The sequence below is a fragment of the Trichomonas vaginalis genome, chromosome IV, assembly GCF_026262505.1.
Source record: "Trichomonas vaginalis G3 chromosome IV, whole genome shotgun sequence".
Classification (NCBI taxonomy): domain Eukaryota; phylum Parabasalia; order Trichomonadida; family Trichomonadidae; genus Trichomonas; species Trichomonas vaginalis.
In genome coordinates this window covers 33,372,650-33,384,868 of record NC_067206.1, presented here as the reverse complement: position 1 = coordinate 33,384,868, position 12,219 = coordinate 33,372,650, and the positions used below count along the sequence as shown (strand labels likewise).

At 31.0% G+C, this 12,219-nt stretch overlaps 6 protein-coding genes across 6 annotated transcripts, besides 1 other annotated feature; 1 reads left to right on the top strand and 5 right to left on the bottom strand.

The window, feature by feature from the left end:
• Positions 1-6: 6 nt before the first annotated feature.
• Positions 7-976, top strand: TVAGG3_0214360 (Ankyrin repeat family; the record flags this gene model as incomplete). The annotated part of the gene is made up of 1 exon (XM_001317302.1): positions 150-287. One exon carries the CDS (start codon positions 150-152, stop codon positions 285-287), a length of 138 nt encoding a protein of 45 aa, XP_001317337.1.
• A 397-nt stretch (positions 977-1,373) lies between these two features.
• Positions 1,374-1,589: a mobile genetic element.
• A 508-nt stretch (positions 1,590-2,097) lies between these two features.
• On the bottom strand, positions 2,098-2,787 carry TVAGG3_0214340 (vacuolar protein sorting protein 29; the record flags this gene model as incomplete). The annotated part of the gene is made up of 1 exon (XM_001317305.2): positions 2,219-2,776. One exon carries the CDS (start codon positions 2,774-2,776, stop codon positions 2,219-2,221), a length of 558 nt encoding a protein of 185 aa, XP_001317340.1.
• A 523-nt stretch (positions 2,788-3,310) lies between these two features.
• On the bottom strand, positions 3,311-4,628 carry TVAGG3_0214330 (major facilitator superfamily transporter; the record flags this gene model as incomplete). The annotated part of the gene is made up of 1 exon (XM_001317306.1): positions 3,349-4,614. The coding sequence occupies one exon, from the start codon at positions 4,612-4,614 to the stop codon at positions 3,349-3,351; it is 1,266 nt and encodes a 421-aa protein (XP_001317341.1).
• Positions 4,629-5,174: 546 nt separating this feature from the next.
• Positions 5,175-6,326, bottom strand: TVAGG3_0214320 (phosphoprotein phosphatase protein; the record flags this gene model as incomplete). The annotated part of the gene is made up of 1 exon (XM_001317307.1): positions 5,185-6,297. One exon carries the CDS (start codon positions 6,295-6,297, stop codon positions 5,185-5,187), a length of 1,113 nt encoding a protein of 370 aa, XP_001317342.1.
• A 960-nt stretch (positions 6,327-7,286) lies between these two features.
• On the bottom strand, positions 7,287-8,636 carry TVAGG3_0214310 (uncharacterized protein; the record flags this gene model as incomplete). Its single annotated transcript, XM_001317308.2, has 1 exon — positions 7,287-8,636. The coding sequence occupies one exon, from the start codon at positions 8,634-8,636 to the stop codon at positions 7,287-7,289; it is 1,350 nt and encodes a 449-aa protein (XP_001317343.2).
• Positions 8,637-9,193: 557 nt separating this feature from the next.
• TVAGG3_0214300 (Clan CF, family C15, pyroglutamyl peptidase I-like cysteine peptidase) lies at positions 9,194-9,794 on the bottom strand (the record flags this gene model as incomplete). The annotated part of the gene is made up of 1 exon (XM_001317309.2): positions 9,207-9,794. One exon carries the CDS (start codon positions 9,792-9,794, stop codon positions 9,207-9,209), a length of 588 nt encoding a protein of 195 aa, XP_001317344.1.
• Positions 9,795-12,219: the final 2,425 nt, after the last annotated feature.

Below are 12,219 nucleotides of genomic sequence, written 5' to 3'. Positions count from 1 at the left end.
ACAGTAGTAAATATTAGCATTTTATTGTTCTGTATGAATGCAGGAGCTGTCATTGAAGATTCATCTTTTTTATTTTGGCTTAGCATTTTATGATAAAGAGAGTCCAACTAATATAGGCCATTTACGCAAAGTTGAAAAGCGTTTTCAAAATGAATTCTTCACAATTCCAAATAAAGGATGATGATGGAAATACACCACTCATTCAAGCATCAAAAAGAGGTCAGCTTGAAGTTGTTCAATATCTAATTTCTGTTGGAGTTGACACAGAAGCAAGGAATAGTGATTGATCCATTTCTTCAGTGCCAAATTTCTTCTTCTGATAATGATGATGGAACTGTAGTCTTTTATGTATCAACTAATATTGATTATCTTGAAGTTGTTAAATATTTTATTTCTATTGGAGCTGAAATGGAAGCAAAGGATGATGATGGAAATACTCCACTCATTTATGCATCATGTAATGGTAATATTGAAGGTGTTGATAGTCTTATCTCTGCTGGAGCTAATATAGAAGCAAAGAATAATAATGGATTTACTCCGCTCATTATAGCATCAAAAAGAGGTCAGCTTGAAGTTGTTTAATATCTAATTTCTGTTGGAGTTGATATAGAAGCAAAGGATAATAATGGAAATACTTCACTCATTCTTGCAGCAGAGAACGATCATTTTGAAGTTGTTCAATATCTTATTTCCATTGGAGTTGATGAAAAAGCAAAGAATAACCATGGTGATTCTGTCCTCTCCCTTGCAAGTGATGATGTTCGTGATTATTTGATTTACATTGGGGAATAAAATTATAATAGCATGTGAATAAAAGTGCTGAGCTACACTCATAATGGAATTAAAAAAAATATTTTAAATTTTAATGAATAAATACCAATATTTGTTATAATTGCAAGATACAAAATATAATGCAATACTTTTTCTTGATCTATTTTAGATTTTAAAGAATAATTGAAGGGAAATGAATTCATCATTTTTTATTTTCATCATTTTGACTCAATTTTAATGCATAATTAATCATGTGCAATTGTTCTTTAGCTTGTATTTGATATCATCAAGGCGAGTAAAAAACGCGGGCAATGTTGTCACTTTTATATTAAAAAAATAATGTTGTTACTTCTTTTTTCCTTATCTTTAGCATCTGAGGGAACATGCTCAAAGAAAGGTCCATATTGGGACAGAGTAGGTGAATGTGTTTCTAAAAAAACACAATTAGTCTTCACTCCATTTACATTTGTAGTTCATAAAGTTTGCAACTTATTTAGACGCACGCTGAAAATGATTTGGTTCATATTCAAGTTTTCTCTTTGCAAGTTTAAGTTGTTTATTAATTATTTATTCGGTCACAAAGCCGTTAATCCCGAAAAACCTATTATATCGCCAACACCTATTCCTTCACCAATTCAAAAGCAAACGCCAACACCATCACCAATACCAACGCCTAAACCAACAGCTACACCAGCTCCGACACCAATTCCAACGCCAACTCCGACACCTAAGCCAACACCTACACCAACTCCAATACCAACACCAACTCCGAAGCCAACACCAACACCAACACCTATTCCTACACCAACTCCAGAACCAGAGCAAGATGATAATGACCCATATTGCAAGGACACGAAATGCAAGAAGAATTGCATGGAAAAGGAGAAGTTTGATGAATTCAACAAGAAATTAGATAGAACACTCAATGATGCTCAGAATCTCAAAAAAGAGGTCGATAAAATGAATCTGTAATTTGTAATTCTATTAAAAATGTTTTCTTTTACTAATAAACCTACTAACTTTCATTCATTTTAAGTTTAAAAGTAATATTTTCCTATTTGTTACAAAAACATTGATCAAATCATCATAAATCTGAATTAACAAGTTCATAGTCTTTTGTTCATTGTATATTCTGGATGTTCATATAATTTCATCATATCAAGAGACAAAGAATTCGAAATCTTGTAAATTCTTAATTGAATATTCCATAAATTTTGTCTTGAGGCTTTACAACGATTTTATTGAATATGATTTGTCATTATTTGATTTCAAATTCAATATTGATTAAAAAAACTTTTAAAATCGATGAAGTTTCATTTGTCTTTTGTAAGCTTACTCATCAAAAGTAATTCTGCAAGATAAATAATATATATTTCTGTAAATAAAAATCGAAATATAAAATTATAGAAAAGTGACTCATTTTTTAGATTGCATATAAGGAGATACCTCATTCGTCCTTAGTAAAACGCTCTTTGGTAACTCCAATTGTACCATCCTCGTTAAGGGTGTATATGTATGCAACAGCGGTTGTTCCTTGGACATTTAAGAGAATAAATGTTGGAGTTGGCTTTGGACTTAATGGTGTGAAAGCACCAGTAGCTGTTCCAGGATCTAAGTAGAAGTGGTTATCATAGACATAAGCGGAAGCTTTATGTGTTCCGCCATGGATAAGAATATCGACATCGAGTTCGCGCTGCTTGAGTGCGTAGGCAGCTGGGTCGCGTGGTGGCAAAATGCCAACGCTGCTAACAAGGCCGACTCTAAATCCGCCAATTGTGAGAACTGTCTGATCTATGTTAGAAACGCCTTCATCATCGAGTTCACCGCGAACAACGACAATTTCATTGCATATTGTTCTTAAGTAATCGAGCTCTTCTTTAACACAAACATTTCCTGTGCAAAGAATTTGATGGATTTTGTTTGGACCAAGTTTCTCACGAAATACCTGTGATATTTCGTGTGCTTTGTATGGAATAAACATGTCGCCGATGATGAGAACGAGCATTTGAAATCTTTTCTAACCGCTGTGTCACTTTTATTTCATAGATGAAGATGCCGAATCAGAACTATTGTAATCTCGTTAGCAACTGATAACCATAGAAGCGAGATTTTCGCATTTATGAAATATAAATAAAATGGAATTGAATGGCAACTTTTGCAAACTTCATTTCTGTTTCAAAAAATCATGGCTTATCTCTTTCATATCGATACGAATTGCAATGGTTACTCGATAGATATAAAAATTTATCAAAAATACTGATTTCATTCAAAAATAATCTTTATTTTAATGAATTTTGCATGAATTAACTAATGGGTGAATGACATAGAACTAAAATAATTTATAGTATGCCGTCTAAATTACATTACTAAAGAAAATATGCAATCGTATGATTTCATATTTTCTAATATTATCATGAAAATGAAGATCTTAAGCATAAAGTCAATATTAAGTGTCGAAATTAGTTACATGAGCATAAAATTATATTACTAAACTTGAAATTTTATAAAAAATTAGTTAATTATGACATAAATATATCTGTATTTATCAACACAAAGAAAATATAATGATTAAGAAACTTAGAGTTCCGGAATCTCTTTGGCGTGTGATAATCTTCTGCTCATATTCTCTGCTTCTTCATTTTCTTGTGAAGAAGAAGAGACGTCGTCGTCCTTTGTTTCCTCCTTTCCCTTTGGCTTGAAAACAATTACACCAAAGATGATGGCGAGGACCTGAATTCCGACGAAGAAAAGGAAAGCGTAGCCAAGAGTCAATCCGGACTCCAAGTAAGGCCAAATGAGGCATACAATGGTAGATAGAAGCCAATTTTCAGCAGTTGAAACAGCCATGGCATTTGCGCATAATTCAACTCTGAAAAGGTTTGCAGCTGCAGCGAAAGGAATTGGACCTGTTCCAATACCATAAGTAAGCTGTTCTAGGAAGAGACCAATCATAAATACCCATGATGGCAAATTAACTTTTTGATGAAGGCACAAAAGAACGAAAGAAATCAACTGACCAAGGGATGAAATAATCCAACAGATTCTGTGACCAAGTTTGTCGACAACAATAGCTGAAAGAATCGTAGAAATGAGTTGGATAACGTTTGTAAGAATACCAATCAAACTGGTCGAAATTGTAAGCTTTGCATTGGTAATAATGATCTGCATGTTAGACATAACTGCATTGATACCGGAGAACTGCAAGAAGAACATGCATAAGAAAGCGATGAATAATTCTTTCTTAAACTTCAAGAGATGAGAGCAAGAAACGGTAACTGCTGCGATTTCTGGCTCAGGGATAAAGAGGAATGAGCAGGCGAGAATGAATGATGGAAATGCGCAAATGATTGAAACGGCTTGCCATGAAACATAAATACCTAGCACAGTAACGATGAGGAAACCTATAGCAATACCTATTTGGTTCATGAAGCCGAACAAAAACTTCCTTTCGACAGGAGCAACTTCTGCAATGAAGGTTGGGCAGATAGTTGAATAGAATCCGACTGTCATACCCGAAAGAGCTCTGAAAACAAATACCATTGCTTTGTTAGTTGAGAGACCAAGAATAACCCATGCGAAAACACCGTAGATGGCCGTTATGAAACCAGTCCATCTCTTTCCGTAACGATTAACAAATGGGTTAATGATGAGGGCTGCAACCATAGCTGCAAGTAAACCGATGCAAGTGAACCATGTTGACTGAAGTTTATTCATATCAAACTTGTTGGAGATAGCTGTAAGGGTGAAAGAGGTGTACACAAGGCCAAAACCCATATCTACACCACCCATTGTAAGAAGAATGCCACAAACATAAGGATTCGAGATCTTGGGAATCTGAGGCATCACGATTTATTGGTCAATTAAGAATTTTCATAAATCTCATTGAAATCTATAGTCCTGAAAAAATTGAACGAAATTATGCATTTTATTTTCCTTATATAATGCTCAGCAATATTTTATTCTGAGAGCGGAAATTTTGAATCACCATCGAAAATTGAATTAATACCGGTTGAATTTAATGCATGCATTAAATTGAACCGGACTTGGTGATTTTGGAATTAATGAACCATCATTGATAGTATTATTCTTAAAAACGATGATTTTACATTTGATGCGAAATTGGGAAGAAGAAATTATGGGTTCTGCGAGGTCAGATTTTGTTAGATTAAAAGTAAATGCATTCCACATGAATATTATGTAAATATCCCTTTTCGAGTCTTTGATTCATGAAATCAAAAAAAAATATTATGTAAAATTATATATCTATTGTATCTGTCTATTCGTTGTATATCAATGAACTAGATTTTCCAGCTGATATGATAAAATATTGACATAGGAATAAAAAAGAAGAGATGATTAGTAAAATTACAAACATTTACAATAAATTTATCTAATATCAAATAAAAAGAACCATCATTTTCGAACTTTCGCACTGGAAGGCGCCACAGTTCTTCTCTTTCCTATCATATAAGTATTTGGTTTCTTAACAACTATGCTCATTGCAGCGAATTGATTTTTATATGCTGAAGAAGTCTCTCCGATATACGATTTAGGTTTTCTGATTGATAAGTTCATGTAATCTTGGAAGTTTGCATTAATGCGTGACGTATGATGGAATGGCTCTAAAATGATTGAATGATGATGTCCGTGTTCGGAAAGGAACAGATATCCAGCTTTGTTTTCATTTTCATCATTATAGAAGCTTGATGAGAATATGGTAAATATATTTTCATTGAAAAACTCAACTCCATGTTCTACGCATTGGTGTCCTCTTATAATGTATCTGATATTATTATCTTTAAGGAATTGATTGATAGCAATTGTTCCAAAAAGCTTACCTTTGCCTCTAGGTGATTCTAAATATGTCGATGCCATTGTATTGGGATCTGACCAAAGTAAATCTGATAAAACTTCGTCTGTCAATTCAGTAATTGGTCGCTGATAATGCTTCAGTTGGTCGATATAGTTAAATGATGGGCCAAGACCTCCATGTATGCAAAGTATGTTTCCTCCAATTATTGCAGCAAGTGGCAAATAACTGAAAGATTCATATATAGGAGCAACTAAATCAATTGCATTATAGCTGAATAGGCAATCGCTATATAGGCCGTTGACTTTGGAAACACCAGTTACTTCGTGGTTGCCGCGAATAAGGAAAAAACGATTTGGGAACTTGAGGACTAAAGCATAAAGCAGTGTAACGACTTCAAGAGAAAAGCTTCCTCGATCAACGTAATCACCCAGAAATAGGAATTTTGCGTTAGAATTCATTAAATGAGGAGAAATAATTCTTAGTAGGTCTTTAAGATTGCCATGTATATCGCCAACAACATACATCGGGAGTTCAAGGTTTAATACATTCGGTTGATTTTTAAAATGCTCTTGTGCCGAAACAATTATATCGCGAATAACTTCGGGATTAAGCCTTGGAACGGGCATCTTTGTCCCAACGAAATTCAATTCATCATTTGTTGCATGAAAAAATGGAGAATATAAATGGAGTACATACTCAACAGAGCCATTCATGATATTTGATTCAATTTTTTCGTTTTATATATAATATCAGCTACATGTATAGATCGCATATATTATTGAGTTTATACTTTTTAAAATTTTAAATATTCTCTATTCAATATTTGTGAGATTTTAGAGATTGAATATTATTGAAAAATTAATGGTTGCAAAGATTGTCACAACATATATTTCTCATATTATTTTCTGATTTTCGCTATTTGACCATTTAGCAAAATATTTGAAAATGATTAAAATAATTATAATATTACAAATCTTCGAAAAATTTTCGGAACGTAAAAAATTGTGAAGAGTTTTTGAATATTGCGTGATTTGAATTAATCCTGCAAATCATTGTAAGAGTAATCAACTTCTCTTAGAAATAATGGAATTTATCAACTTTTTAAAGTCACATTCAATTCTTGAGAGTTTTAACGAGGCTGTTTCTTCATCGCTTTATAAATAAGCAAATTCGCTCATAAACCATTTTTGTGTTTTTATCAATTTTACTTTACAATTAATATATAGATTTTTCAGAAAACTCTACCAAAAAGTCATAATCTTAAGATTCTATTTTTGTGAAGAATATGACCAAATAGTTAAAGTAATATATACAATAGAGCCAAATGTAATATTAATTCGATGAAAATAAATTCACTGGTCGATTGATAGCAATATGGCAATTCAACTTTACCGATGTCTAACAAGCTCAAAGCACATAGTGATGCTGCTTCAAAAATAGAAGAAACTCAAATAATATTTCATATTTTTGAATCTTATATTGTATTTATGAGTTTCTGTATAATAAGAAGCTAAAATTTCCTAATATACTAAATTTTAAGTTCATTCCCAAATTTGGAGTTAGTTTTGATTCATTAATTTTCGAGATATTTCCAATTTTTTAAGGAAGAATTCAATTAGACGCATAATATATTAACTTTCCTTATAAATGTATTAATACATGAAAAATAGCTTTAATTTCAACAAACAACATAATAAAAATACTAAAAGTTGCCTTTCATAGCGTTTGATGCCTTTATTAGCATCTCATTTGCCTTGTTTAAGTTCTCTGATAATTCTCTTATTTCCTTATCTTTCTCTTCTATGAGTTTTTTGACCTTTTCACCAGTTTTTTTGAGCGTGGCCTCTTGTCTTTCTTTCATTATGGAAATTCTTGCTTCAAACTCTTTGGTTTGTCTTTTCTGCTCAATTTCAACTTCCTTTATTTCCCTTCTTAACGATGAAATAATTTCATTGCTCTTTTTCGTTGATGACAAGTCAGGCTTGGGCTGATTCGTCGATAAAGTAAATAGCCTATCTTTCAAGCTGGAAATTTCACTATTTATGTGACGAATTTCTTCATCAGAAATTTCTTTTCTTTTTTCTGCCCTTTCTCTCTGCGATCCAAGTCTTTCATACATCTGCAACATATGGTTCTTCTCAGATTCTAGATAATCTATGTCTTCTTTTAATTTTATTATTTTTCTTTCGTTTTTCTGTTTGTTTTGGCTAACTTGCAGTTGAAAATCAGCATCAAGCTCATTTTGGAGTTCAGTGACTTCATTTTCAAGGCTTTCTTTCCTTCTTTGAATTATTAAATTATTTTTCTCATTTAATTTCTGTTCTAACTCAACAACAGGAAGATTTTGGGCAACAAAGTTGTTTTCAGTCTTAATATTATCCAATTGCGTCATTCTTTGTTCGGCAACTCTTTTTGCTGACGAAATACTTCGTTTTGCCTCTTCAATTTTCCTTAAAGTAGAATTTCTTTCGATTTCTATGTCCCTTTGATATCTTCTTTTGATTTCATTTATAGAAAATTCTAAATTTCTCAATGCTGATGATAAATCTGCGTTAAATAGTGATAATTCTTTTTCTGCCTTTTGCCTATAGCGTTCTATTGCATTGTTGTTCTCTTTCATTGATGTTTTAACCATTTCATTTGTTTGTTCTCGAAATTGATCGCGAAACTGTGCTAAAAATACTCTTGTATCCTCACACTTTTTCTGTTTTAGCCTTTCAAGTTCTTTGACATGCTCTGTTTGTAATACTGAAAGATCTGCCCAATGTTTTGTTTTAAGTTGCTGTAAATGAGGTGCAAACTCTTCTGCAGCTTTCTTTGCTTGATCTGACATAAGTTTGTGAAGTTGTTTATTAAGTTTTTCGTTGGATTGTGCTTTAAAATCTTTTAATCCTTGGTTTACTAACTGATTAATCTGTTCTTGTTCGTTAATAGGTGGTGTATTTCGTAATTCTTCAAGTTTATCTGTTGATTCTTGCAATTTGCTGGTTAATATTTCTTTATCTTTAAGAATTCTTTCGATTTTCTCTTGCATTTTGGTTATTTCTGCCATGTAATTGGATTTTTGTTGAAAAGATGCATCTCGAATTGCAGTAAATTCATTTATTCTCGTTTCAGTTTCTTTAATTTGTTTTTTTAGCTCTTTCTTTTTGTTATTCAATACTGAAACTAAATCTGGTACAATGGGTACTGATCTTTTGGCCTCTTTTTTGTCAGCTTGATCTAGAAAAGTAAATAATGAATCAATTGAATTACTCAAAATTAAAAAAAAAATGAAGTCATTGTGTCAAAGGAGCCTTTATATGGGGTCCATTCAGTGCTAGTCTTTTGTCGTCAATTAACGAATACAAACCAAGAATATGAATCTTATAATGACTTTTCTATTTTCGCGCTTATAGTACCCACCATTCTGTTAACACAAGTTTTCCCATGATAGAATGATGCATTCATGGAATGAATTTACAATGAAATTCAAAATAATTGTACATAATAAAACTCTAATGAACTTTGTATAGTTAAGGAAAACTAGAAACTAATATAGACCAAAGATGTTAAACTACGAGCTACTGAGTTAAACAGCAAGCTTGATTTAAAAAATAAAAAAATAAAAACTAATTTTTATTCATTTTTTAATTCCAAAAGTATTGCAATTATTAATGATTCCTTCAGAGAATTTAACCATGTTAGAAACACATGTTTCTTCCGGATATGAACTGAAAGCTGGAATATGAACAAAAACTGCTCCTTTTGTCTTTTTATTAATGTTTTGTAATGCTAAGAAGTAAATATAGTTGCAAATGTATTGTCCTGCATCACGAGAATATCCGAAATCAACTTCATTTGGAATTAATTTTTGAAAATCTACTGGATTTTGAATTTTCTCTCCGAGTTTGAGATTTTTATCTATTTTCTGGTTATGGAGCACGTTTCCATCTGCATCTGGAACCCCGAAGTTAGCAATATTTTGTCCGACAAGTTCAATCTCTGGCTTTTTCAGTTCAGTGTATACACCAATGTGCAAAACAAATATATCTTTTCCTGTTAGTTTTTCGTAAAATGAATTGCATCCATCAATTGAAACTTTTAATGAATGAAACTCAACATAATATCCTTTTGATTTGAGAATATTAGCAGTCTTTTCTGCTACGATTGCTGCGGGGTTCTCTGGAACTCCAGGGAATGGTCCAAAGCCAGTTATAACAAACTTCATAATAATTTTTAAAAAAATTTCAAATCACAAAAATTTTTCACATAAATTGTATTACGACTAAAATTTATGTTCATCAACCAATGTCCTAAGCAACCATCCAAATCTTTGTTGATGAATATAATACAATAAATGAAACATATTGCCATACAAGCTTTCAAAACCAAAGCAAAATGTGGAACCAGTGATGAAAAACAATGCATTATTTTGGATATAAGGTCGCCAAAAAAAAGTGCGGAAATTAAAAACCGCAGTTTGAGTACTTTTTGAGAGTCTGTTTGTCAGAAAGTATACATTTGTAAACTTTCTGACACTAAAATTTTTTAGTCCTTTCAAAGTTTTTGACAATGTCAAAAAGTATACATCGGGGCTCTCAATTTTCCTCTCAAACGGCGGTTTTTTAAAAACGCTCATTTTTTCATCGACCTTACAGGCGTGCAGAATAGATTTGCTATTCAGCAAATTTCATCAGAGTTTAACAATTTTTCCTGCAAATTTGTATTAACATTAACCAGAAATATCGGTGGTTTTAAAAAAACTCGTTCCCTTCTCAATTTTTGAGTACGTTAAACGATAGGATGACAAAATTTTGACGATAGAATGTCAAGATTTTGATGATAAAAAATTATCCCGCCAAAACTAAAATACTTTTTAAACTTTACCAATACATTTGTAATTATATGGATAGTATTGTTTCTCATATAATGGAGTTGAAAAAATCAAGCCACGTTGGAGGGAAAGCATAAATATCTAAAAAATTGAGGGGAAAGCGATAATTTCTTATGGTGTAGTTGTATGAGTTGAGGAACCAGGTTCGATTAAATTTTATGAAAAGATTTTTTTCTTTTTTCATAAAACATGCTGGTAATTAGAATTATAAATAATTGTTTAAAGCTGTTATCTATGAAAATCATTCAAATCGAAATAAACAACAAAAATTCAATTAATTTTATTTTTTATATGTCTAAATTCTGCATATTTATATAATCTCCCATATGTATATGTATTTCCGATTCATAAAATCGAAATAGTTGGCTCATAAATGAAAATATATCATTATATTTTTTCCATCTATCAATTAAATGTTAAGATTTAGATTTCAATCTATTAAGCAATAGATTTTAAAGGAATTGATACAATTAATTTTGTTATATTTATCGTTTATGATTAATACGTATTTAATTAACAGTAATTATAAAATAAATAGAAGTCAGAAGTATTGAATATAATAGTATATCAAGTATATGTCATTATATCATGAACAAATGCTTTATTATTCAATTTTCGATAAAATCATTTTTCGATAATGAGTTTAATTATTTTACTGCCAAATAATTCCAAGTGTCATAACATTATAATATAATATGCATAGTTAAATCTAGTGAATATTTATTATTTGCCTTCAAAATACTAACAAATAAGAAAAAAGAAAAAAAGAAAACCTGAAAATTAAATCGAACCTATGACCACTATTATCCAAATCGATGATTGTACCACTAAACTATGGTCTTTTTCCCCACAGCCTGCGGCTGTTTGCCACTTTATGTCCCAAAAAAATTGAATTGCGACCGAGATTTTTTTAGCGGACGATAATTCCGACTAATGTTATTAGATCTTATTACGTTCTCTAATATTATTTGTAATATTATGGAATTCTCGAGAACCAATGTTGAGAAAAGGGATTATCGAAAAATAAAAACTGAAATGAATGTATTATTGATTTCTAAATGATAATATTAAACTAAATAGACCTTAGCATAATTATACATCATCTCCTGCGCAATTCATATTCTGGATCAATCATTCTATTAATAACTATGAGGGTTTTAAACTGAGTTGGTGGCACCTTCGGAAGAAATGACTCAAAATTTTATTTAAAAAAAATTTTTATGTTCATTTCTTACAAATTGATGATTATCTACTATAGTACATGTAAGAATTTGTTTTTTTCTTTGAAAATTTGTGGTATCTGATACAAAAATTTTGGTAGAAATTCATTCAAAATTTTCAAAGAAATGAGTGGGAATTCAATTCTCTGAAACATTTAGTTAGTATTTGGAGTATTTTAAGAGGACCTTAAAAGCAATTGTTGAAAAATAACAAACATTTTATGGGTTTTAAAATTAACATTGAAAAAATATATTTCCTTTCAAAAGTATCCTTGAAAAGAAACTTCAACGTATGAATCATTCACACGTGATATCATTCCAAGGACATGATTTTAATAAATTAACAATTGAACACCAACAAATAATAATTCAATGATAACTCTTTTTGAGAGATAAAAAGTACATCATAGCAGCTACTATTAGTTAAAATAGATTAAAAAGCTATTTTGAATAGCTATATATTTAAACAAAAATTTGAATCAAGAGCGATTAAAATTTTTAAAATTTTGAATTTGATGTCAAAATCACTTTTTTGGGAA